General features: G+C 53.3%; 1 protein-coding gene across 10 annotated transcripts in view; it reads right to left on the reverse strand.

The window, feature by feature from the left end:
• HSPG2 (heparan sulfate proteoglycan 2) overlaps nt 1–27,525 on the reverse strand; it is a 97,369-nt gene that overhangs the window by 62,736 nt on the left and 7,108 nt on the right. For all 10 annotated transcript variants that reach the window (XM_088790446.1, XM_088790441.1, XM_088790445.1 and 7 more), the window contains exons 2-3: nt 1,536–1,671; nt 936–980 (exon numbers count right to left, since the gene is read on the reverse strand). In XM_088790446.1, the coding sequence (XP_088646572.1) occupies nt 936–980; nt 1,536–1,671 (181 nt within the window). The remainder of the gene's footprint in view (nt 1–935; nt 981–1,535; nt 1,672–27,525) is intronic.

Genomic DNA, 27,525 nt, shown 5'->3' on the forward strand with positions numbered 1-27,525 from the left:
CGAGGGATGGCCCCATCACGGTCAGGATGCCCCTTGCTTAGCAGCACAGGGAGGGCACTGCCCTTGGGCAAGGCTGAAGCGAGCATGCTGGGAATCAGACACACTTGCTGCCTTCCAGACTGAGATTCAGCCCAGCTGCGTGGACCTGCCCCAAGGGCAGCCAGTCGGTGCCAGGGCTTGGGTTCAAAGGTTCTAACGCCCCACATCTTCCCACAGATGGACTCTATCCACAAGGAAAGGCCCCTGCCCTGCTCTCAGGCCCTGCCCAGCTGCTACACCCCATCCTCACTCTTCTTCCACCCCGGGCTCTCCTGCCCTCATAGCTCCTTCTCAGAGTGGGGAGATGGACTGGCGAGGACGACTCAGAGTGGGCAGAGCTACTGCAGTGGGCAGCCCTATGGGAGGGGCCATAGATATCTCCAAATGGACAGGGTGGACGGGACCAGGGCCTCCACAGGCAAGAGGCAGCTCCCTGGGACGCATCAGCACAGGTCATTCTGGGGTGTGAGCTGTGTGCGTAGGGCCCACCTGACATCCACTCCCAGGCCCCACCCAGCTCCCAGGTGTCCTATAGCCCTGCAGAGACCTATACGTGGAAAAGCTTCAGGCGGTGTTTGAGTCCCAGGGGCTGGGAGGTCACAGTCAGGATGACTCCACTCAGGGGCCCACCCTCCCGTCTGCACTGGCCCAGCTAGGACACCACCCTCTAGTGTTTGGATGCCCCTGAGAAGCCAGCAGAAGGGAGGTGACCCCACCCCTCGAGAGGCCCAGGCTAGCCAGTTCACACAAGTGTCACTCAGCCGGTACAAGACCACACGCATGCAGGCCCAAGGAGTCCTGGAGGCCCTCAACCCCATCTCTGTGACTGGGAGGACCTGATTTGGGGCTTCCCCAAGGGCAGAATGGGAGCCTACGCGATGCCCCCAGCAACTTACCCATTTGGAAGTCCCCACTACCTATGTCCCCGCTGCCCAGGTCATCTGCAAGCAAAAGAGAGACTTATTCAGCAATAAGAAACATTTGTTGAGTACCTACTGGGTGTCAGGCACTGTTCTGGGCACATAATGGGGAAGGTCATAAAAACACAACTGTTACCTCCTCCCCACGCCTAGGGAGGGCTGGCCTGGAGAGGTAGGTCTAAAAGCCTCCATCAGAGAGGGTGTGAACCAAGGGTGGCTGGGTGGGAGGGGCCAGGCCAGACTGGCCTCCAGGTGCGAGCAGGAGGATGGAGAGTAGGGATGGTAATCGTCCTCCACTGTGCATTGCCCACCACCTTCCGCAGCGGTCCTGACCATCTCGTGCCAGGAGGGGTCTGCCATAGCACAGGAACCGCCTCCAGCCCAGGGTCCCACAAGTTGTAAGTGGCGAATGCTGGGGTCACCGGGACCAGGGCTCAGGACACACACAGCTCTTACCCCATCTCTTGAGGGGCCACCTTGAGCAAACTTCCCAGGGCCTCTTTAAGGCCCAGGGAGAAGAATCCCAACCCTGCCCTTCCCCACCTCCACTCCCAGCCACCGGCACCCCCTGCCCACCTCCAGAGGCTTCATCAGCCAGCAAATCCTCGTCGTCAGAAAGGTCTAAATAGCTCCAGCCAGCCCGGCCCACCGTGACCGTTTCTGCATCCTCGGGCAGAGACAAGCCATCGTACGCCTTCAACCCGTGGGTCATCTGTGGGAGACGAGACAGCCAACTGCATCACACTCTCCAGCTCCTGCCAAGCCCAGATCCCTCCCCTCCCTTCAAGTGGGACCCAGGGTCCCACCCCAAAGCCCTCCAGTGGTTAAGTCAGTCAGAGTTGGTTTAGCTAAGAGAGTCAGGCTGGGGCTGAACCACTGTTTTGGACTCAGTTTCCCCAAATCTCATTAGCCCCTGGAGGCCTCTGAGCCCAAACCTACAATGCACCAAGTGAATGAATCCTCAAACAAACAGACGAAATTCAAATCACTTTGGTAAGTGATGCCTCTTCTTTCTTTGGAGAAAGCAAGGGATATCCAGACCATGAGTTAGCGGACAGAGGGACACAGGCAGGTAAAGGGTGACCTGGGCCAGCAAAGATGGAAACGTGGGCAGGTGGTAGGTGGAGAAGGTCAGCTTGGGTGCAGGACAGAAGCAGAAACTGAGGGTGAGTCCATCAAAGCTGTTGCGTCCAACGGCAGCTCCCCCCAGGCCATCTTGGCCACCTCTTTCTGCCTCGTCTGGCCTCCACATCTCCAGGCCACAGGGAACACATTCCAGCCATGCTGGAAAATTAGTTCTGGCACTTTCTGCCGCACTCACAGGATCATCTGTGCAGAGGCAGGGCTGGAGCCCAGCAACGGGGCTGAGTGGGAGCAGGACAGGAGTGGTGTCAACTCCACGGGACCTCAGGCTGCTGCTGAGCCCAGCACAACCTCCACCAGGGGCTGCTGAGACCCTGCACCCTGAAGGCTTGAGCAGGAGGGCGCCAGCAGCCGTCATACCTGCCTTTCTCAGGTGTGATGGGCAGGGAATGCCTCTTTTCCTTAGACAAGATCGAGATGTATCCAAAGGAGTTTTACCAGATCACTGAGAGGAAGACAAACCCGGTGGAGCCTCAGAGCTTCCCGCCCCCACTCCACACGCACCCCCGCCCCCGCCACACACACAAGTGTGCATGGATTAACTGTGGCCCCATAACACACACCCAGCTCCAGATGGCCTGGCAGGAGCGTCTCGTGCCCTGCCCTGGCCTCAGTCCTATCTGGGGAGACCAGCCCGGCTAGAAGGAAATGGCCTCACTTGTAAAAACCAAACCCAGCCCTCACTGGCTAGACAAGGTGGTGGCAGCAGCAGAAAGGCCCACGGAGAAGAGAAAACTGAAGAAACAGCCTGTCGCTCTCCCTCTCCACCTGGCAGCTTCACACACTCCATGGCCGGCAGCCTCGGGCCTTTTCTCACGCGGGTGCCTCTGTCTGAATGCCCTTCCTTCCTTTGTGTCTCTGGCTAACTTCAATTCGTCCTCCAAAACTCAGCTGAACATCACCCACTCTAACTGCGCAGTAATAGAAAGGCATGAAGTACAGATACCCACGGCAACATGGAGGAACCACGAGCACATTGTACTGAGTGAAAGAAGCCAGACACAAAAGTCTCCATACTGTCTGAAACTCTTGAGGGAAAATGTCTAATCTATAGTGACAGAAAGATCGGTAGTTCCCTGGGACCAGGGGTGGTGTGGGGCTGCCCGAGAAGGGACATAAGGGAGCCTTTTGGAGCGACGGCTCCCTGGGTACATACATCTCCTTCTTGTGACTGAACTATACACTTGAAACGGGTACATTTTATTGTACATAATTTACACCTCAATACAGAAGACTAGGAAGCAAACTTCTGGGAGACTTTGTCCTGACTCCTTGCCCTTCCCAGCCACCTATACCCCTAGGCTGGGCTCATGCTGTATGTACCTCTACTGGAATAGAAGCAACTTGAGGGCAGGTACCGTGATTAATTCATCTCCAGCTTCTCAGCAACTGTGTTCAATACATGCATGAATGGATGGACAAAAATGTCATCACCTATTAAGTCTAGCTGCTTCCTGAAGATGACTTGCTTCGAAGGTTCCATCCACCTCCACAAGTCTATATGAATCTCCCTTGCTAGGCTGGGAGCCCCCTGGGGGCAGGGGCTGGTGCCATTTGGTCATCTCTGGGTTTACAGTGCTACCAAACCTTGTGTAAGGCCTCCACTGACCGCTTTATCCTTGGCTATGGCCTAACACCCCTCCCCCACAATCCATGGGCAAACCCCTCCTCCTCTTCCTTCTCCTCTCCCCACCCTCCCCATCCATCCCTGTCCTGGATGATCAGTGGACTTCTGGGCTGTGCCATGAGGTTCACAGCCAGGAGTGAGCTTTAGAACTCCCAGGAGATGGTGAGAAAGAGATTCCTGGACGGCTTCTCAGAGCCACTGAGTCAGGCTCTCTCCACCCCCAGGCGGGAGGTTAGTCACGTAAGCTCAGGGGATTCTGACACTCACAAGGTAAGCACCCCCCCAGGGGTTCTCCCTCCTCCCCTGACTAGGGGTAGAGGGCAATGCTTCCACTGGGTGGGAAGTGGGGCCTGAGCAGGCTCTGACTGACCTAAGGGGAGTATGAGGCTAGGGCTGGTACAGGGGCACCCACACTGGGCAGAGGTTAGAGCGACAGGCTTGGCAACTCACCACCTGGGGAGGAGTCTCTGTGTGTCATCGCCATACCTTCCTCTTCCCCACGCAAGCAAGGCAGAAGGGGGCTGCATGGGACACAGAGATTCCTGGCACCCGCTAGACTCCAGACCGCTGTCTGGAAAGGAGAAAGAACCCTGGTGGTGAGGAAGGTTCAGAATTTCTCGCAGGGAGGGAGAAGCTGGGGCGGGGGTGGGGGAACTGGGCAGGAAATAAATAGCAAAGTGAGATTCAGCTTGGAAAAAAATGCCCAGAACACACATCTGCAGTGAGAGCAGAGAGAAAATCCAGAGCATGTCGGGCCTGGACAGAAGCCCCTCCCACCCCAGGAACCCCAGGGAATGGGCCCTCTACATGCCAGCCTGCCCTCGCTTGCAGCCCCCTCCCCAGGACCCAAGGCTCCGGGGTCAGGTCAGGGCCTGCAGCAAGGGCCAAGCCAGCAAGAGGAGAGACTTCACTTGTGAAAAGCTGAAGATGAAAAGGTTCTAGCAGCTGTATTTCACATCTGGGAGGGAAGAACAAGCCAGACCGGAAAGAGGCTTCAGAAAGAGCCCAAAGGAGCCTGAGGCTTGACCATAGAAGGGAACTTGGATTCAGACCTGGAAAGTCCAGGGTCTACTTGAGGAATAATGAGAACGAATTTATTGGGCACCAGGCACACCTTTAAGGACTTTGATGTGTAGGTGTTAAATAGCCCCACTGTAAAAATGGGGAAATGGAGCAGAGTCAGGTCACCTGCTTGAAGATCTAGCAGGTGGCAGAGGTGGGATTGGAACTCTGGTGGTCTGGCTCCAATGACTAAGCTCTTACCATTGCACCATACGGCCTCTGTAACAAGGGCTGTGGAATGAGCCAGAACTCACGGAGGTCACTGGAGAGTCACTCCTGCAAAGCCTTCTCAACCACATTGCATTGCACGATTTACAGAGCATTTCCTCAGCCTCAGTGTCATTTGATCCTGACAATGACCCCTGAGGTGGCTGAGCAGGTGTGAATGGCCCCCTTTCATAGAGGAGGAAACTTGCCCAAGATCCCAGGTGAGCCCTGGCAGAGTGACAAGTGACCCAGGACCTCCAGGCTCCCTACCCCAACTCCCCTGCTCACCAGGAAAGGAGGAAGGGCTGAGCTGGGCCAGGAAGCCCAGGGCTACCTGGTCCCATCCCCAACCCAACCAGCTCCCAGGATGGATCATGGGATGCATGAGCTGGCAGTGGCCTGGACCCATGCAGCAGGTGCCTAACTTTCCAAGGAGAGCCATCTGTGACTTTAAAGTCAAAGGAGAAATAGAACCCAGGTTTCCTCCCTTCCAGCCTATCTCTGGCTGTGAGGGAGCTCTGCTTCCTCCCAGAGGAACCCAGTACTTTGGGCAGGCAAAGGAGTCGGATGGATGACGGGCCAGAGAGGAGGGGTCCAGAGAGACCTGGGCCAGAGAGGAAAAAGCCAGGCAGAGAAGAGGATTTTCCAGACCCTGCAGGTTCCTGGTGGGGGAAGTGGGGGCAGCTGACTCATACAGACCAAGGTCAGAGGACCGTTCTAGTATGCTGAAAACAATTGCTTGGGGCAAGGGTGTGGGCAGGCTGGCTCCCCAATGGGCAGACACTCCCTGAACACAGGCAGGGTTGGGGGGTACCAGACAGGCAGGGGACTTCTGGGAAGGCCCCGCTCCCTGAGGCTGGGTTCTGTCCAGGTCCTCACGGTGAGGACGGGGGCACACATGGAGCTCCTCAGATCCAAGTCCTGCACAGGCCCTTGGGGACAAAGGACCGAGCCTGGGCCCTCCTCTCCTGGCCTGGGTGAGGATACAGAGGGAGGCAAGGAGAGCTGGGAAGAAGCGTGGCACTGAAAGGTTAAGCTATGACAGAAGGGGATAGAAGGTGGAGAGGTCTGGGGTTCCGGGAGAGGTACAGATACAGACATAGGACACAGGGTTTTAAAAGGAGTTTTCATGTGAGGATTGTGGGCCTTGCAAAGGTGATGCATGTAGATAAGAGTTTCTGGAGCTGCTGAAATCAGAGCTGTAGGAAGACAGTGAGCGGCACAGTAAAGAGGTGACAAGAAGAAGGTCAGCGTTCACAGAGGGCCGCCTCCACACCAGGCCCTTTCCTAAACACCGTGTGGATCCCCTCAGTTCATTCTCACACCAACCAGGAAGGGTGGGCACGACAGGCGCACGACCCCACATTTGCAATAAGGGAAATTCAAGGTGCTCTGAAAACCACGAGAGTGCTTTTTTAAAATAAGTTTAAAACAAGCTCATTTAGCGCCAGGGCCTGACCTGAACTGACATGAAGCTATTAATAGCTTATTCACTCCACTTTAGGTAAACAGTCATCCGTCTTGCTGCAGCAATAGTAACGTGTTTGATTACGGGGTGTCGCCCCAGACTCTGCTGAGGATGTCATATCACAGCTGGCACGTGCGTAGGCTACGTCACTTTTCTCAAGCTTGAAAACTTCTGAATTCCACAACATGTCTGCCGCCCAGGGTTTCAATGAAAAGACTGAGCTGGTACTGTTATTTCCATTTTGCAGATGCGGAAACAGGTTCAAAGTGGGTCATCTGTGTAAATGGGGTGGAAGCTTATAAAGCTCAGCATGGTGCCGGTCGGTATACAGTAAGCACCCAATAAGCATTAGAGGGCGTACCATGGAGGGAGCCTAAGGTAGAGGTGAGGGGATAAGAGGTGCTACAGGGATGCAGGGGAGCGTGGGGTGTGGGCTTGGGCCTAGGGTCAGCCTCCAGGTGTGGAATGAAGGGAGGGGTCTGGCTCTGCTGCACAGGCTCTGGGCTGGCGGAATGGGCGGAGCATTGGCTGGGGGTGACAGCAAAGCTTAGTTCCAAGGCTCAAGTTGTCTGTCTGCTCTGAGGCAGATTCTAGAACGACCTTGGAACAACTAGGGACTTCAGGCTTCTCCAGAGACATTCTTCACATGCCTTGGGCAGCTAGCCCACCATGGCCCAGAACTGGGGCTTAGCCCCCCACCGCAGCTGGGCAGGAAGGTCTGAGTACCACAGTCCCCAGGGTGGTTGCAGCTGCCCAGGGCAAGGCTCCAGGCATCTGGGCTGGAGTGAGCTCACCCCATCGAAATCCAGAGACAGTGTGGGGGTGGGGGACCAACACGCCCCTGCCTGCCCACCTGCCTCCTGACAGCACAGACTCTGCCTTGTATGGTGACCAAGAAGATGTGGTGACCCATAGGCCCCAATCCTCCAGGAGGGACGTGACCCAAACAAGTACCCTCTCCCCCTCTGCTCTGATGCAGGCTCCCAGGTAATCCCACAAGTGCTCTCATCACTCTGCTGCCACTCAGGTCCCAGATACAGGGTCAAGGAGCCCTGCCCCACCCCCACCCCCAGGCTGCAGACAGCAAAGGGGAAGGAATCTGTTGGGGCAGCACTTTGTTGTGCAAACTGCCAGGGGAGGGAGAGCCAGACACAAAGGCCAAAAGGCCTTTAATCCCCTGGCAGGCTGAGAGGGGTGCTGGGCTGGAAAGGAGGTGGCCACAGCCTCCTCTGGCATGCCTGCACTGCCCGTGGCACTTGGGAGGCCTGCCAGCTCCCCACACTCAGGCACCCAAGGCAGCAGGACCTCCTCCAGCCAATTGGCCAGAAAGAACAATGATCCTCAAAATAAAGAGAAGGGCCTAGCTCCTCAAGTGCTCATGAGTGCAGGTCTTGGCAAGGTTTAGCTCACGCAAATCCACAACCTCATGAGGCAGATACCGGCACTCCGGATTTTACAGATAAGAACACAAGGCTCAGAGAAGTGAAGATGCCTGCCCAAGGCTACACATCTAAGGCAACAGTAATCCTGTTTGAAAGCAGGCCCCGCTGTCCTGTACTCTGCTAGCTCCAAGGCTCTGACCCTGCCCTCTATAAATTCGTACCAAGGCCTGGGGCGTGGCAAGGCTGGATTCCAGCCAGGGCCTAGGGGAACAGAGGGCCCATCAGGGCCTTCACCAGACACCACGGGAGCAGGAAGCAGCGGCCTGGGGTTCCTCGTCCCAGCTCTGCCCCAAACTCACCATGTGGCCTTGGCCAAGCCCCTTGAAACCTCTCCCATTTAGCAAACTGCATTGAGCCCCTATGATACGTGCAAGGCTTCCGCACAAGCCATCCCTGTCAGTGGCGACGAAAGCACCACGAGGGCAGTGATTCTCATGTTGTTTGGATCATTGCTGCATCTTTGGAACAGAAAACACATACCAGGTATTCCATTAATATCTGTGGACACACTGACAGACTGAATGACTGAAGAAACAAACTTGGGATGAGAGGGGAACTGCTTTCTTTTTTTTTGGAGAGTGTGGCTAAAGAACTCCAAATCTGTCTAGCCCTTTCCCATAGTCTCGGCTTTGAGGCCCTTCTATGCAGCTGGGATGCATAGCCACGGGTCTGCTACAGCCACAGCTCAGCAAGAACACTTTACCCCCAAGTCTCAGAGAGATGGCGCCCTGGGGTAGAGGGCAGACTCTGCTCACACACCCTGACTCCAGGCCGCCCCGGCCACTTTCTAGCTGGGCGACCTCAGCTTTCTCATCTGTAAAAAAGGGTTAATCAATCATACCTGACCCATAAGGTTCAAGTCAAGTCACTTTGATCTTTACTTATAGAGCACCTACTATGTGCTGGGCCCTGGGGATAAAACTGGGAAGTAGACAGACACAGAGCTCTAGGTCCTCCTAGGAGAGACAGACAATTAAACCGATATATGGAGAGCTCTGCAGAGGAGGATGGGGGATGGGCGCCCCTGGAGGAGGGTCCCTTCACTTAGTGAGGCAGGGTGGGAGTTTGGGCAAGGTTTCCCAAGGGAAGTGACAATTCAGCTGGGTATGAAAGATGATTTTGCTTACATAGGGTGGAGAAGAGTAAGAGAGTGTGTCCCAGGCAGAAGAAGGGCACACACGGAGGCCCAGAGGTAGGAGAGTATACGGCAGAGTTGAGACTAGAAGTTTGGTGCAGTGGGACACAGTGTGCCAAGAGGCAGAGGATCAAAGAGGACCAGCTTTGAATGGTCTTTTCCACTTAAAGAGTGGTGCCCATTGGTTGTGCCGTTGCCATGGTACTAGTCACAGAGCTCAATTTTCCCAGTCTCCCCAGAGTCCCGTACTCTGCTCCTGTCCCCACGATACCCTAAGAATGGGCTTCCCCTGGTGCTGAGTGAGCTGCCTGCCAGCTTACCGGGAGAAAGCAGGAAGCCACTGGGAAATGTCCCTGCCCCACCAGTTTGCCAGGTGCCGCTAAGGCGGTGGAGGTGGCCAAGCGGAAACAGCTTCCGGGCTGAGCCGCCCAGCAAGAAGATCCCCAGGGGTTGAATATTATCTGCCAAGCACTGTTGGTGCCAACAGCGCCTGCGGTGTTCACGTGCCTGCCTCCTGCCCGCGGCCTGGCTTGGTTCTCAGGTTCTCTGGCTCCTAGGTGGCCCCGCCGTAGAGCGCTGGTGTGTCCACAGGCTTTCAAGGCCACACCAACCTGGTTGGGCTTGCCCATGCCCTCCATGGTCACTGCCCACAGTGTTCATGAATGAAGCTCCTAGCACAGTGCCAGGCCTATGGGAAGATGGGAGTAACGTTTCACAAATTTTTGTTGAAATGAAACACCACAATGACAATGGCCACTTCCTGATCCTACTAGGTGAGCCCTTTCCATTGTTCTTGATTCACCAACAGATTAGAAAAAAAGCCCTTATTATGGCCAACCAGGTCCTGTGTGATCTGCCTACACACACGCATACACCTACACACACCTCTCCAATCTCCTCGCCCACTGTGCTCTCCCCTCGCCCTGGCACACCAAGCCCCCTGCCACCCCAGGGCCTTTGCACTTACTGTATCCCCTGCTTGGGGCACTGCCCCTAGATATGTTCGCTCCTTCTCTTCCTCTAGTTTCTGCTCAAATGTCACCTTTACAGAGACACACCCTGACCACATCCCAGGTCCAGAATCTATTATAGTTAATCTCCGTCACTTTCCTTACACTGTTTCATAGCGCCTCACCACCTCCGTTCACCCCTCCATTTACATGTTTATCCGTTTATCATCTATCTCCCTCACTAGAACATCAGCTCCACGAAGGCAAGGACTTTGTCCACTTTGCTCACTGTTGTATCCCCAGCACCTAAAAGTATCTGGCCCCCAGTAGATGCTCAATAATATTTGTTAAATTAATGAATGGATGGGGTTTACAAATGAAGAGACTGAGATTCAGAAGGAGACATGCGCACAGTCACAGAGTTGGAAGAGTCGAGACTGGAAGCCAGACCCCCGGGTCCAAACTGGAAACGCCTCCTGCCATCTCTGACACCTGGGGCTGTCCAGCCAGTAGGCGCATCTCAGGGGGGACAAGAAGCTGCCCATGGTCACTGAGGCAAGACCCGTCCACTGCAAAGACCAGCATCCCAGGGAGTGGGCAAGGGTCGCAGAGGTGAGCCAGGGCCTTGAGCAAGGCAGCCAGGCAGCCAAGCCTCCATGGCTCTACTCCTGCTTGCTCCCATGGGATCAGCAACAGGAAAAAACAGACAGGAACAGCAACCCAACAGCTGCAGCCAAGGAGGCCAGCTCCCCCTGCCTCTCCTCCCCCGAAAGCTTTCCCCATCTGCTTCCTGGAGGAGGAGAAAGGGGCAGGCAGGATCGAGCTCACGGCTGTAGACAAGCCTGTGGAAAACAGAGCTGGAAGTAAGAAGAAGGGCCCCTTCCTTTCGGGGTGCCTCCTACCCCCTTTCCTCATGACTAATGTCCATTCCAGGGCAGAGCAACTCTGAATAGGAATAGGAATTGGGGAGGGTCCTGCAGACAAACACATCTGTGAAAGGCTGGTTACACAAACCTGAGCTGGCTCCCGAAGTCCTAATGTCTCTAATACCATTAGTATCAGATGAGGGAACATGGTGACTAGTATTTCCCAAACTTGCTTAACTTGGAATCCTCACGGGACTAGGGTTCCACAGAACACATTTTGCGAACACCCACTCCAAATGTATGCCTTTCCTTCAGCAAGCTGCCCACTAGTTCTCCCTAAGTAAGGCTTTAGATATAAGATATGAGCCCTCTCCCTGCACTGGGGTCTTAAAGACAGAAAAGCCCTATGGAATGTCGTGCTGACGTGGAATGTCGAATGTCGTGCTAACAGGAGGAAAAGCAGGCCAGGTGACGGGCTAGTTGGACAGGTATATTCTCTCCTCAGAGAGAAACCCTGCCAGAGTCTGAGGAAACCCACACCAGAGCTGCCCTTTCCCTCACTGGCCATCATCCTGCCCTCTCAGGTGATGAGTCCCGTTGGAGGGGACAGAGCAGGGGCCCAGCACTCGGTCACTCCTAGTCCCCTAGGACCATGCAGAAGGTCTGAAGGTACCTGTGCCGCAGAAAGGGAAGGAGCTGAGTGTTCTAAGGGAGAGTTTAGCTGAGTGCCCAGACTGGGACTGGGGATTGCTGGGGGGAAGGGGGGGCAGGCAGAAAGGGGTTGGTGTGCCTCCAGGCAGCAGGATGGGCCATGAGGACTAAGACCGGGCTTCCAGCTCACCCTGCAAGTCACTTCCCGTCACTGGACCTCAGACTCCCTCTGTCAAATGATGAAGTAGAGATCACTGGTTTCCAGTCCTATCCTCAGCCGCCTCGGGGGCCACTTGAGAAAGTAGGTGAGGAGGTGGGGCATGGACAAGTCAAGTTTGGCCCCCCTAACCCAAATACTCACTTCAATAAAAACAAATCCACCTTCTACATAATATGTCTGGTTCCTCCCCTGGTTAGCTGTGAGGCCATGAGCAAGTCTGTGCCTCCATTTCCTCATCTGTAAAATGGGTGCAATCATTTATATTAATAGTATCTATCTTGTAGGGTTGTTGTGAGGATTCAATAAAAATGTAAAACGCTACAAATAGCACTAGCACACGGTAAATGCTCTGTGTTTGCTATTATTTATTAAAATATTATAGTATTTAATCAAAATACTATTATTTTGATAAAATAAGGGTTTCACTGTTATAGTAATAATAAGTTTGAAAGCTCTCAACTTAGGTGATCCCGAAGATTCCTTCCGGCTTTGACATTTTAGGACATGGAAATTCTGAAACTATAGGATTCTAAAATTCTGGGCTGCGACTTGGACCAGCAGAGAGGGCCGGGCTAATGGAGGGAATTACAAAGTTGGAACCAAGCATAAGGAGCAGACTATGGGGAACTGACCAGCAAAGGGTTATCACCATCATCATCACTACCACCACCACCACCACCACCACCATCATTACCACCTTCACCATCATCATCATTTATTTTCGTACCTCCCCCATCACCCTGTTCCAGAAAGACTCAAAGCAGCTTATAAAGATGTACATATAATAGCAAGAGAAAATTAACTAAACATACGTAAGAAAAACTCGGGTAGGGCAGCCAGACAGAGCCTGGAGTGAGGTGAGTAGACAAGAAGGCATGTGCCGGATTCTGAAGTTCTGGGAAAGCAACAGCTCATTTGGCTCTGAGCTTTCTGGTAGCCAATGGGAAGAAGGAAACCTGACCGGTCCCTGGATTCCATGTCCCATGAGGTAAAAACAAACCCGTTGCTTAGAAGAAGCACAACTATTCCTGAGACTGAGGGCAGAGAATGTCCCGAGGGAAGTTTTGTCTGGTGCCCTTCTTTGCCCTTGCCAGTGGGGCCAGCATCCCCCTGGAATCCACTGACCATGACCCTTTGAGGCTGAAGTCAGGGGCAGAGTCTGCAGCGATCAAAGATCCAGGAGTCTGGAATGGCAGTACAGGCAGTGCTCCCAGCATCCCTGGTCTGGGCAGAATTACCCATCCCTCCCCAAGCCTGAACACAGCTAGTGCCCAAAATAGCAAGAGCAAGAGAGGGTGCCAGGAGGCCCCAGGCAGGGACCTGGCTAGGCCCGCCCAAAGTGGAGGGCCCAGTGGGCCAATGAACACACATGCCTGGTGCACAAAAGAGCACCTTCACTAGGGAATACAGCCCTCCCTGGAAGTCCCCCACCCACCAGACTCTCTCCTTAGCCGCACGTTGCTCCAGCAGAACCAAGGCAGCGGCTCCACCCTTCCCACAAGGCGGGCCTTCCTGCAGTAGCCAAATGGAAAAGTCTTCGCAGAAACACCACTAATACCATGTAGGGAAGTGCCCAAAGACTTCCAGGATCAGCCTCCCTCAGGATCCTCCTGGGTCCCCCAGCTGCTGCTCAAGACAATGGGGGCTATTCTGGGCTGCACGGAGTATTTAAAACTGTGGCTGGGCCTCCTTCCCTAGGGAACAAGAGGCCTTAAACTCAGCAAGACCTTCCTGAAATTGTTGCTGCCAGGACTGTGATGGCTGCATCCCATACTCTCGGTGTCCCAACCTTTCGTCAGGCCTCAAGGCCCTGTGGCCCTGTGGGATGCAGCACAAGTGCCTCCTCCTCCAGGAAGCCCTCAGGGCCACTGCCCAAGACCCTCAGAAAAAATAGGTCCTAGCCCCTGCTTCTCAGCCCCCGTTTTCTCATCTGCAAAATGTGGATAATGATACCAGTGTGTGTAAAAACGCGTGGAGGCTTCTGCGGTTAAGATGAAATTGTGTCTCCCCAGTCAGTGTGGGGTAGAATGTAAGTAGGGATGGGAATTTTGTCTGTTTTGTCACTGTTCTTTTTCCAGCACCTGGTACACAGTAGGTGCCACATACATATTTACTGACTGATATAAACATTTGTGGAATGTGTCTGTAACCCCCATACAACCACTCGAAGTGCTGGGTGTGCAGGTGGCTAAGACTCTTTGATGATGAGATTGCCAGATCTTATTTTGGGCACTTAGGACGTGCCAGGCTCATGCTAAGTACTTTGCATTGATTATCTCACTTAATTTGCTCAACAATCCCAAGAGGTTGATACTATTATTATCTTATTTTACAAGCAAGAAAATGGGAATCCCAAAACGACTAAGTGGCCAAGCTGAGAGTCAAACCCAGGAACCCAGAAGTCTCTATCATCCTGCACAAACACCCTGAAGAAATGCAGCAGGGTGAGCTGGGAGCCAGGAGCCTGAACTCAGCCATTCAGCTGTGTGACTTCAAGCGAGTCACTTGGCTTCTCTGGATCTGTTTTCTCCTTTTATAAAAACGGGCACTAATTACTCTTTCTTTCTGTTACTGGTAGGATCAAAGGAACAAAGGATGTGACCAAGTCCCCATAGGAGCCACAACCCCTCCCCAGGGGGTGCCCAGTGCTGGCTCTGGAACAAAAGCTCAGCAGCTGCTGACAACAGCTGGTAAGAGCTCTGGGCCTGGCCCAAGTATGGGGAAAAGTCACCTCTGGCCCTCCTCTGTTACCCTTCCCTGCTGACAGCTGATGGGGCCTCAGGGCCCAGGGCCCCACAGCAGAAGGGGGTGGGAGCAGGCTGGCTGGGGTCAACTCAGTCTTCATGCTGCCAACTGCTCAAATCCCAGGGTGGCTGGCTCCGCAGGGCCCACTGGCCAGGACACAGGCCTCGCTGCTCCACCCCATGGTCCTTTACCCAATTCCTATGGAAGTCTGGGGTGGGGGTAGGGGGGGCTACAGCAGAGGTCTATGGGTCAAACGTGCCTTGCCTGGAACCTGGGCTGCCCCAGAGACCCTAGGAGGAGGTAGATAGGCAGGGCAGAGCTGGGTGTGAAGGGGATTTGAGGAGAGGCCTTGTGGTTTTCCTGGCAAATAGGCCCTTCAGGGAGGCTTCTTGGAGCCTGTGAACTTGGCCTTGGCTGGCCCCACCCAGGCCCCTCTCAGCCCCTTCAGCTCCACTCCTAGCTCACTGCCAATCCTTTGCAGTCCGCTACAGCCCACGCAGCTCTTGCGCCTCTGAACTCTTGCATACCCATAATTATGACTGACCGTATTTTCCAAAGCAGCGGAGAAGCAGTTTAACAAAGGATTCCTGGGCTACTTTTGGGTGGCAGAAGTAGCCTGGGAGATGTAGTTTGGATGCACAGGTAATTCAAATTCTGGGGCATGTTCATAGTCTTTTGGGAAGACTATTTTTATTTTATTAATAAATTAAAGCAATCCTAGGAAATGCGTGTTGGCCATATGCCACCCCATACCACTTGGAGCTGACTGGAGACCCTTGCCTGGTAACTTCCTAGCTGTGTAGCCTTGGGCAAATCACTTGACCTCTCTGAGCCTCTTTCTTCATCTGTAAACCGGAACAAAAATGGCCACCTCACAAGGTTGCTGTGAAGACGCAACAGGATAATCTAAGAGCTTAGTCCAGTGTCTGGCACTTACTAGGTTGAGTGTCACTTCTTCCCTTTCCTCTCCTCCCACCCCACCCATCCAAGAGCTCAGAGCCAAGAGAATGACCTTTCCAGAACTCCCAGTGGAGAACAATTCCTGCTATGCCCCCCACAGTCTAGGTAAGGCTCAAGAGAAACCTGTCTGCAAAGGCTCCAACAAATCCCTGGATCCTGGGCTATGAGGGCTGGGAGGGATCACCTAGCCCAATACCCTCACTTCTCAGAAGGGGAACCTGAGGCCCAGAGAGGGGAAGGAGGACATCAAAGAGGACCAACCAGTGTGGGAGAGCCCGAGTTCAAATCCCATCTGTGACACGGACTGCCTGCTGGGTGATTCTACCTCTTTGAGCTTCATTTTAGTGCCCCCACGGCAAGTGCTGGTATAAGAATAAGTTGGGTGACATATACCGAGTGCTTAGAACAGTGCTGGGTACTGAGAGAGGAAACAGCAGTTCCAAGAAGAAAGGAAGATATCTCGCAGCAAATGGACGTGGAGGCCCACCAGGGACCCAGGTCTCTTGGCTTCTAATACAGGGTTCTTCTCCTTTTACGATGTCACCTCCTTCCCCTCCTTCCCCAAGGCTGAGGACTCTGGGAAGGTGGCGTTAATTTGGGTCTCTGTCAGGGGTCGATTAGCACGTGAAATCTCAGTCTCCAGCTCTGGGACTAAGAGGTGGTCCCTCTGGCCTGTCCTCAGCCCCAGGCAAACAGACCCAGCAGAGGAAATGGCAGGAAGGGCTGGCAAATGAGAGGTACGTGTCCTTGGCAGGGAGAATTTTCACCTCCCAGAGATTCGGGTTACCGGAAAGGAAATGGTAAATCTCCCACTGCCTGCCACCTCTGACTAGGAATGTCTGCTGCCTGAGGGAACATCCTGTCCACCTGCCCCCAGACAGCCCTGGGACAGGCCAGACCTGGGCCCGCCCTGTGTTCCCTGCCCCACCCCTGGGGTCTTGGGTTGGCCTCTGGGGCTCCCCAACCAAAGGGCACCTCCATTCTGGGACAGTGGGAGAGGTTTTAACTAACCAATCCAGGAGAAGACGAACGGGCTGTAAGGGGCACCCCAAGATTGAAAGCCACTCTTAAATCTGATCTGTCCAATCCTGACAAACATGGATTCTGAAATCCAAATTTGGGTGAAGACGCTGATCTTATTAACCCAACATAGGAGGCGGCACAGTGAGGTCTGGGGTAGGTAGGAGTCACCGGTTGGAGGCTTCCTACCTGGGTGACTGTGGGCAAATCACCGCAGCCCCTCCTGCCCCTCATCTCTGATGTGGAAGTGACAAAGTTGTGACGGGGACTATGGGAAACTCATGGAGCTGAGACGTGAGCGGCTTCGCACAGGGCCTGGCACATAGTAAGGGCCCAATAAACAGTGGCCATGAGGCATTGGGAAGTGTTGGGAAGGAGAAGGGAACTAACCAATCACTGTCATATGAGCAGGTTCCATGAGTCATGCATGTTTTCTGCCCTCACGGAGCTGACATTCTACTCAGAGCCCGCTGGATCACAAACTACTATTTGTCAAAGGGTGAGAGTGCCAAAAGGAAAAAACGGTAGCAAGTGAGGGGGACAGGGAGTTGCTAGGTAGGGTTGCTATTTTACACAGGTCAGTTAGGGAAAGTGACACACAGGTGTGAAGGAAGCTGATGCATGCATAGAGGAAGAATATTCCAGAAACAGGGAACAGCAGCTGTAAAGGCCCCAAGGCAGAAGTATCCTTGGAATGTTCTGGAAATAGCCAAGAGGTCCGTTATCTAAATATCACAACTGCCCTGATAGCTAGGTATAATTATCCCCATTCCCCAGATGAGGCACATGAGGCTCAGAGAGGCTTGTCCAAGGTTACAGAAGGAGTAAGCGTCAAGGCCAGGATTCTAACTCTCCTTCTCAGCAAAGTGTCCGGGGGCTACTGTCCTCAGAGCTCCCCAGGGGAGAGACAGGATGGGAGAAAAGCACATAAGGTGTTCAGAGTCAGAGTTCTGATTCCTCCAGGCTGGCTGTGTGATCTCAGACGTTACATTCTTTGCTGGGCCGGCATATCCTCAGCACCCGTGGACCAGCAATGCCTGTTTGTTCACTTCCTGGTTGATGAGGGAGGAAGCGAAAAGGAGGGGGAGGGGAGAGTATGATGCTAGGAGATGACTTTGAGCTTCTCTGGCGTCTCAGACCTAAAGCTCCACCTCGGACAGGTGTGAATGCGGTATGCAGACCCTACCAACCTGAACCACCCAGGGTGACCTCCTACCTGGCCCCCAAGTGTTGGAACCCTGCCTACACCACCTGGGCCTCATCCCTACACAGCACCCACGGCCCAGCCACGACTGGGAATCTGTCCTGCACCCCAGCTCCAGATGTCAGACATGCCCCTAACCCCAGGACCCAGCCCAGCAACAGCTCCTGGTGTCCTGACAAGGCGGAGGCCCACGATTGGCCTTTGTAACTGGGGGTGCCAAAGCAGGCCAACGCTCACAGGCACCAGGCCAGCCCCTGAGGCCCAGCCAAGTGCAAACAGCATGCTTGGCGCCCAGATACGGGAGTGTTAGAGCGGGCAGGCTGCCCACTGCCCCGTCACAACAAACCATCATCTCTGCCCTGCTGAGAGGGGCCCAGGCAGCTGGCACCTCCACTGGGGACAGCCAGGGGAGACCTCTTCCCTCACACCCTCCCCCTGGGAATGGACAGTGTGAATCTCAGAGGCTGGACATAGAGATTCCAGATGCCAAGCAGAGACAGGCAGAGGGGAGTGGGTGGGAAATTAAGGGGAGAGGGTGGGCTGGATGGAGTGAAGTCATGGCCTTTTTAACACTATGGGTGGAGTCTGGAGAGGGGAGAGTGAGACCTCCCCAGCTGCTGAGGAGAAAGCAGGGATGGCACAGGACCACCAGACGGGCAGTTCTATCCACCTCTACCAAGGCCCAGGGGTCTCTCAGTGCTCCATAGCCCAGGGGTCCCACACTGAGACAGGGAACCAGGAAAAACAGCCACTCCTTACTGAGTGCACATAGCACTTTACATGCTCCAGCACCACCCAGTAGAACTTTGTGCAGTGATGGAAATGTTCTAAATCTACATTGTCCAGTAAGGTAGCCGCTAGCCACCTGTGGCTATTGAGCACCTGCAAGGTGGCTAGTACAACTGAGAAAATCAATTTGTATTTTACAATGTCTTGTTTATTTTATGAAATTTTAAAGTGAAATCATCACATGAGGCTAGCGGCTACCATACTGGAGAGTGCAGATAACACCATCTTTAAGCTAAGCCTGGAAGTAGATGCAGCTCCATTTTACAAAGTAGGAAAGTGAAGCTTCTTACCTAAGGCACACAGCTGGAAAGCTGCAGAGGCGAAATCAGAACCCAGGCCTGGCCCCTCCACTGTGCTCCCCACCCAGGTTTATTGTCAACACTGGAAAAATCTAACGGAAATCATACATGTGTGGGCGATAAGGCTATGCAGTTAATCAAGACATCAAGTCTTCTTGCTTTTGGCCTGAATTCTGTCAGCTACACCGGTTATCACATGCTGACCAGAAGTTCAGACAGGCCATTTATAAAAGTCTTTGATTTCTCGACATGAAGGAAGAGCAGAATGAAGACTGAATAGTCCCAGCTGGTTAAGGAGCCAAGTCTTTGAGAAGATTGGGAACCTTTACTGACAAGAAAGCTGGGCTTAAGCTTCCCACCTCACCACCCGCCCCAGACCCCATGCAGCCCCCAGGGGCTCCTGAGAACTCGATGACACTCTCACAGGGCACATTTTCCTGCCTCTAGGCTTTTGTGTATGCTGTTCCCTCCTCCTAGAATGCTGTTCCCATTCCTCCCAATCTAATCTATTCATCTGTCCTTCAAGGCCTGGCTCCGACCTCCAGTCTGAAGTCTCCCTGGATACCCCACAAAGACATCTTGCTCCCCCACACATCCATAGACTTAATTTCTTACCTCTTAGTGATTTGGTCTTAATTATAGTCACTTGAGTAAAGGTCTCTACTTTCCTGCTGGAAAATCAAAGCTCCTTGGGGATAAACACCAGGTTGGGTTTTTTTCATCTTATACATATACATTTATCTATTAAACCTTTAGATACTTCCCGATGCTGAGCAGCAGCTAGTGGATAATAAACAAATATTTACTAAGTTGAGTTGAATTATAATAGTCGCTTAGAAGGTTGGGGACTCAGTTTCACATGGCTGCACCCCAATCTTCTGTGACCCCAATAGGCGAGTCCCTTCCCTGCTCTGGACCTTAAGTTCCCATCTGTAAAACAGGGGCAGTGATAGTACCCGCCTTGTTGGAAAATTATTTGTATTATATTTATTTAACTCAAAGTGCCAGGCACTTAACAGATATCTTCAAAACAACCCCATGAGATAGGTATTATTATCACTATCCCCATTTTATAGGAGAGGAAACTTGACAGTAAAACTAAATGAGATAATGCAAGTCAAATGCTTAGTACAGTGTGTGGCACATAGTAAGTGCTAAATAAATTGCCGTAACATTTTTCCCCCCTGTATAATAAAGAGTTTATGGAATTGTGGGAAATTTAGGATACTTTCCCAGGGCTGGGCATATGGTAGGTGTTCCTCAAAATATTTACTAATAGATTGACTCAGTCCCAATCATTCCAGTGACAGGTGGGGTGACCCTAACGAAGCCCAGCACAGCCCCTGTGGAACCCCTGACCCCCTCTGACCTGCCAGGCAGTGGCCACTGTCTGTACCACAGGCCACAGCAGTAGCGAACCCCTTTTCTACCGCCTTCTTTCTCCAAGGAGGACGGGAAGTGTAGAATAACTTTGGGGAGATGACCCCTGTTTAGCGGCGCTGATCCCGTGGATGAATGAAGGAAAGAGAGTCTGATTTAAGTCTCAAAAGCAGGAGACATTCTTGACTTTTTCCAGTCCTGCCAGGGGCTGTGACACTCCATTCCTCTCCTCAACCGCGGCCCAGACCAAAAGACGAGAAGGAGGGGCAGAATTTGGGAGAGAACGAACACGAAAGGAGTTTCTATGTTGCCTCTCTCTCCATGCCTCAGCTTCCACAACTGTCAAATGAAAATTCCTACAACACAAAAGTGGGGGTGGGGGTGGTTTTCAAGACAAAGTGAGAAAAGGTATGTAAAGCAGAGCTCCCCCAAGTTTAACATCCATAGGATTGTCCTGGGGGGCCTGGGGTCTGGGGATCTTGTTAGCATCCAAATCCTGATTCAGTAGATCTGGGTGGGGCCTGAGACTCTGCATTTCTGACAAGCTCCCAGGTGAGACCCAAGATACAAGCAGCACCTTGCCCACAATAAAAGTTAGCTTCGTTTTCTTTCTCCTAGAGATTTCATCCTTAAGAAAATATCCGTAGGGAACTGGAACCAATATTTCCCCACTGGTAACACTGAGGTCCAGTGGTGCTGAGTGACTTCCCCAAGCACAGAGGCTAGGAACCGAGGCCAAGTATGTAGGTCCATCTTCCCCATGCATCACACCACCCCAGGCCCCACCCACCTTAGTGGCGGCCAGGCCTGGCGCTGAGGACACACTAGCCCTGCCTCTGACATGGGCCAGGCCCAGGCTTCCCCAAAAGAGGCCTTGGGCCATCGCTTGTGCTCCCCCACGACAGCTTCCAACAGCCTCCCCCTCCATCGCCTTATAAAGCGACCCGAGCTGCTCTTTTCCAAGTTGCAGTTTAATTTTATATGGAGTGAACCAACTGTCCTCTCCCTGCAGCCTGGGCCTGACTGCTTCACACATTCCTTCTGGAGCAACATTACCTAATTTAACCATACCCCTGCTCTCCGGGGATCCCAAAATAGCGGCTGCCAGTGGGGGAAAATGCCCTAATGGTATCGAAATAAACAATTCTCCCTCCTCCCCCACTCTCGGCCTGTACCAGCCTCAGGACCCAGCCCAGGGAGGAGCCAGAGCTGGGAGGACTGAGGTGGACCTTGGGGAGACCAAGAGATCACGCCAAAGGCCCGTCTTCTCCATCCTTCCAGTCCTTTCCACACAAACACATTCCTGGGATCTCCCCATGCCCCTGCCTTCCCCAAACCCTCCAGCTCATCTCACTGACCACTGTTACCCTGGTTACCTAAGGCAAGGATTCAACTTTCACTTTCCCTTAATAACAAAAACTATAATGGTAATAATTACTACCATTCTCCAGGTATTAATTACGAGCTAAACACTTCCCACACCTTGGCTCATGGACGCCCACAAAGTAGAGAACTGTATTCTCCAGTTTCAGCAAACAGGTGCTCAGAAAGGTGAAGTGACTTGCCCAGGGTCAAACAGCCCGGAAGTGGCAGAGTCAGGATTGGAGGCCAAGCTCAGCTGCCCCAAAGCCCTAACCATCACAGCACCTTAGAGCTCAGACTTCTCTGCAGGGTCTGAGCAGATGAGAGGAGGGACACAGAGGTCTTTATGAGCTAGAAGGGGCTTGCTCACCTGGTTATTACTAAAGGATCGTCTCACATGGCTGGCGCCAAACCACAGGGGGCTATTATATCCTAGCTCACATTTCAGCTACATCTTTTTTTCTTTTTTTTTAAGATTTTATTGGGGAAGGGGAACAGGACTTTATTGGGGAACAGTGTGTACTTCCAGGACTTTTTTCCAAATCAAGTTGTCCTTTCAATCTTAGTTGTGGAGGGTGCTGTTCAGCTTCAAGTTGTCCTTTCAGACTTAGTTGTGGAGGGCGCAGCTCAGCTCCAGGTCCAGTTGCCGTTGCTAGTTGCAGGGGGCGCAGCCCACCATCCCTTGCAGGAGTCCAGCCAGCAACCTTGTGGTTGAGAGGACGCACTCCAACCAACTGAGCCATCCGGGAGCTCAGCGGCAGCTCAGCTCAAGGTGCCGTGTTCAATCTTAGTTGCAGGGGGTGCTGCCCACCATCCCTTGAGGGACTCGAGGAATCGAACTGGCAACCTTGTGGTTGAGAGCCCACTGGCCCATGTGGGAATTGAACCGGCAGCCTTTGGAGTTAGGAGCATGGAGCTCTAACCGCCTGAGCCACTGGGCCGGCCCTCAGCTACATCTTGTCTGTCCCCAGGACCCCAGGGGTACAGGTAGTCGGTCAATCTGTGACTCCTAAGCCCCTCCTCCCTGCTCCCCCACCCCATGTGACCCAGGGCAGGGTTGCCACATTAAAGCAGGGAACACCCAGGCTGCTGACATACCTCGGGTGCAACCAGTGGTTAAGGACCTAAGAGGGTGGGCCTCTCCCTTCCCTGCTTTCCTATAGCCCAGAATAATCATTAACTGGTGCAGAGCCAGGACAGAGTACTATCACGGGAGCCTAGGCTAGAGTACCCCCAGGCCCCTTCCCAGCTGGGGCATTCTAGAGCCACCTTCCACACAGCTGGGCCCCTGAGGCCCCTGGTACAGGGAGGGGTAGAGTTGACCACTTGGCAGACGGGGGCTGGCCAGGAAGGCCTAACCTGTTATCACTAGGGCAGGTGGCCCAGGAAGTGCCTGGCAGGCACTTACAGTGTTTCCCCGAAAATAAGACCTACCCCGAAAATAAGCCCCAGTTAAGAACGTCCGCCAGACGGACACATTTAGCACGTATGATGATATTCCAGAAGAAGATGACATGACTGTATTTGAATAAATGTAGATTGTTGTACATGAAAAAATAAGATGCCCCCTGAAAATACGTGCTAATGGAGCAAAAATTAATATAAGACTCAGTCTTATTTTCAGGGAAACACGGTACAGAGGTCTAGACCCTCTTCACTCACAACCTTCCTGCCCAGCTCCCTTCCTAACATTAAGAAGCCCTGTAAGTGAAGAGTGTTGGACAGGAGGTGGACCCTGGGGCTTGGGACAGTATCAAAGGAGGCGGGGAAGCAGAACAAAACTGAGTTCTCAAATTTCCTAAGACCAAGTACCAGGGACTGTCTTGAAGAGGGGAAAAGAAAATCACAAAATAATAGTTCCTGTTATTTATCAACTGCCTCTTCTGGCTACAGATTTACATGAGCTCTAATCTTCACCAAAACCCTGCAAAGGTTTTACCATTCCCAGCTGACAGATGAGGCTCAGAGAGGTTAAGTCACCAGCCCAGGATTACACAGCAAAGGTGATGGAACTAGGACTGGACTCAGGGTTGTGCCTCCTGCCCAGGACAGTATCCCAAAGTACTACCTGCAGAATTAACTAGAGCAGAATTAACTGATGGGGGACTAACAGGCCACATAAAGGAGCCTCTGAGTCCAGGCCAGAAACCCCAGGGGTGAGAGAGCTGGTGGGGGTGGGGATGATTAGGAGAGCGCTCCCTCTCCCCCAGGCTAGATGTGCCAAGTAAAGATGGCCTCTAGAACTTCCAGTGCTGGCCAGGGCCAGAGCTGGGCCTTCTGGGAGATTGGGGGGTAGGTGGGAGGGTGTACCTGAGGCCTGCAGGAGGTGGGGCCTCTTGGAGCATTAAAGAGAGGAGAGTGAGACCTGAAAACCCCCCTCCCCCAGGATGTCACCATTCTCCATCCTCCTCCAACTTAGAGAATTCCCTTCAATTGCTCAGGTGAAACCAAGGTGAGGCCCAGGCAGGCAGAAAGCTTTGATCTTATCACACATTCCTGCCCCAGCCCCAGCCATCCCAGTCCCCTCTCCCCCCCCTCCTCCCATCCCCAGGGAGGTGGAAAAACTGGCGATCTTAACCCTTTCCTCCCATTTCCCCAAGTCAAAGCCAGGCTTGAGCAGATCTTGGCCTCCCTCCCAACGTCCACCCGCCTCACTGCCCTCCCTCACCCCTGCCAGTAGAGTGGGAAGAGAGAAAAGAGGCAGGAAAGTGAAAAGCAGGAGCTTCAGGCCTATTACGCTCATTTAACTCACTCAGCCCCACACCTGAGCTCTGCAGGCAGCTTCCACTTCTCCTAAATTAAAATAACCAGACTCAGCATAAACAGCCCCACTATTTTCCACACCCATGAGCTCATCTGACACTCACAACAAAACCGGCCAGCCCTCCTCTCTGCCCCTGTGGGTCCTGTGCAGCTGCCCTAGCCCAGGGGACTTGTCTCCTCAGGTCCTCTCTTCCCACAAGCTGATTTCAAGGGAAGCAGATTTCGCAGTAACTAGGATAACACATGGTGGCTGAGACAGTCACAAAGACCCCATATATCTCCCAGAGGTTGTGTGGCCCTGAAAACCTGCTCTAAAGCTCTTCGAAGGCTCTTCCTTGAATGCATTCTCCTTGGCCCCAACCTTTTATTGACTAGTCCACCACCCAGCTCGTCTCCTTCAGACTAGAAGCTCCTTCAGTCCATGCTTGGTGTTCATACCTAACACAGGACCTGTCATAGAGCTGTCACTCCATAAATGTTTGCTGAATGAATGAACGAACAGTCCCATTTTGCATCTGGAGTGCATTCAGCTCAGAGAAGTGAAGTGACTTGCCCTGGATCACACAGGCAAGGCCAGGAGGAGTGCAGCAATCTTGTGACTCCTCGTCTCAGCTCGCTCACTAAACAGACATTGACAGGGCCCCTGGATGTTAGCTCAACTGCCGGTGCTCAAAGGGCACAGAGGGGAACCCACGTGGCAGACCACTGCAGGGATCATCCCAGGTCCCCATGGAAGGACAGGCAGGGCTTCCAGGAGGTCTAAGGGAGCAGGGAGCAACCGTCATGTTTCCGTAGCCCAGGCCCTGGCACTTGTGGCCTGTAGCGTCAATGAAGGAAGACGTGGGATTGGTAAGAGGGTGGGCTCCATCCCCGGCCCCAGAGAATGGAACACCACCAACTCCTGAAAAGCAGCCAGCAATGTTCTCCAAGAACTCAGGTCCTTTTCCTCTCAGTTGGCAGGTGGCCCAAGAGCAAAAAAGAAGCCCATTTTATGGGTAGGAAAAGCAAGGCCCGGGGAAGAGGGTTGGTAGTTGGCTTGGAAACCAGTGGAAGCCCAGGTCTTGACCCCTTGCCTCCTAGTCTGGCCAGGTACAGGGCAGGGGACTGGAATGGATGTCACCTCAGCTATCTCGGTGATTTCCTTTCATTCTTTCCCCAGTGTTAACTACTCTAGCAGCAGGCCACGGCTTTCCTGCCCACACACTTGACAACAATGCAAATCTAGGGACAATGGGGATATCTTCCTCCTCCACCAGCCAAATCCTCTAAGCCCCACTTCCTCCAGAAAGTCTTTCCAGATAACTCATGCCAAATTGATCTTTTCCTTCCCTGACTGTCTGCTGTTGTCTGGACTTGGAGTTGTGCTGGGTACTTAGAGTTCGTGGTCCTGACTCTCCAAGAACCAGAGCTTCTGGAGAGGAGAGACCATGCCTCTGACGTTTTCCAGGAGGACTATTAGAGCTGGATTCAGTCCAACCTTCCTCTAAGCCTGGCTGTGTGACCTTGGGCAAGTCACTGCTTTCCTCTGAGCTGTTTCTCATCTGGAAAGTGGAAGTATAATCCCAACTACATAGTAAAGTTGATAATGTAGATAAAACACTTAGCACAATGTCTAGCACACAGTAGGTTCCCAAGCAATGAACAAGTGAATAAATAAATGGATGCATGAATTCTTGACTCCTCCGCTCCACAGGGATGTTCAAATGACACAGTCTGGGGCTTGTATGTGGATTCCACCCTCCAGGTGGGCCATGTGCTTCTGTGCCTTCAATTTCAGCCAATCCCTCAGTACGAAGGTGCATACAGGGCAGGCTCAGGGCAGGCCCTACTACACAAAAATTCACTGAACTCCCAATGGCAAAACCTACAGGCTCCACAGGGAGCCTGGGACCTGACTGAAAAGGATCCAGGTTCCCAAGGGTCCCAATCCCAGAGAAAGTCAAATCCATCTCCCTGGCGAATGTTATCACTAAATTGAGATGGAGGCCCGGGGGCAAAAGGCACCCAAGCCTCAGAAGCAGGAGCTGGATACGCAGCTTACTGTAGCCTCCGCCAAGGCCAGGCCAGTGCACCTCCTCGGGACAGCCTGTCCTGACTATGCCGGTCCTCCCAGACGGTCCTCTCTCTGCACCAAACAGGCTGGACCCACTCAGGAAGGGATGAATCTCTGGAATCAGACAACCTGAACTCCACTCCCAGCTATGCCATGTACTAGATGGATGACTTGGACCAGCCATTCCCCCCTCTGTGCCTCAGTTTCATCCTCTGCAAATTGGAGACTATGATGTGAACCTCGAAAGACTGCTGGGAGGATTATATACGGTCATGGCCAGTGAGAGCCCCATGCAAGGCTTGGTTCAAGAGAGGGGGCAGTTTTAACCAAGAGGAGGCGGGAATGTTCAGCGCTCATTGGCTGATGATCTGCTGACTGAGATCACTGGGGAGGAGACGCTGGGGTTCCCAGGGCACAGAAGACACCGGTCTGTCCTCAGGAAACTCCTAGGTCTCTTCTCTGGCCCAAGGGTCACGGGAAGGCAGAAGGCAGATGGCAGGAGAAGGAGAGAAACTGTTACGTGATAGAGGCCACAATTTATGAGGCCAGAATTTCAATCCATCCAGCCCAGCAAAGGATCCAAGAAGAGGCATGATCCCAGTTCCCAACTATGTGAAAACTGGTAACGCCAAACAAAGAGAGGGATGAGTCAGCTAGGGTGAGGAAGGGAAGCCAGGACCAGGAGGTGGGGGCCAGAGCTGGCTCCTTGGGGGTGAGCATGGAGAGGCAGGGAAGGAAGACGTGGGGGCAGGGACCCGGAGGTGGGCTGGGAAGGGGCCAGAGGCAGCTGGGAATTCCCAGCCCCACCCTAGGAGAAGCATCTGTGGGGTCACCCGAGGCCACCTCTGAAGTCCTTTCCCTGCCCAGACGCAGGCAGGCTGCCTCCCCATCCTCACAAACTGAGACTGGGGACAAGGTGGGGAAAGATGCCAAATATTAAAAAATGAAACACCTGGACACGACCCATCTAGCAACTCAAGCCCAAGGCACAGCGTGGGGGGAGAGGTCACCAGGCACTTATGTCTCTTTTTCTTTAGTCCTGCTGTTTCTCTGAGAGCCCACGGGGGCCACATTTAGAGCTGTACAACCTCACCAATCCTGGCAAACAAGGAAGTGCTACAGGTTTTCCCAGGGGTCCCTGGGCAAGGTCCTGCCTCCTCCAGTGTGGGTGTGAGGGAGGATGGGGCTGGGATGGAGTTCCAGGAAGCCCCCCTCTGCTG

Source organism: Rhinolophus sinicus, chromosome 14, assembly GCF_057876585.1.
Source record: "Rhinolophus sinicus isolate RSI-liver-muscle chromosome 14, RSI-T2T, whole genome shotgun sequence".
Classification (NCBI taxonomy): Eukaryota; Metazoa; Chordata; class Mammalia; order Chiroptera; family Rhinolophidae; genus Rhinolophus; species Rhinolophus sinicus.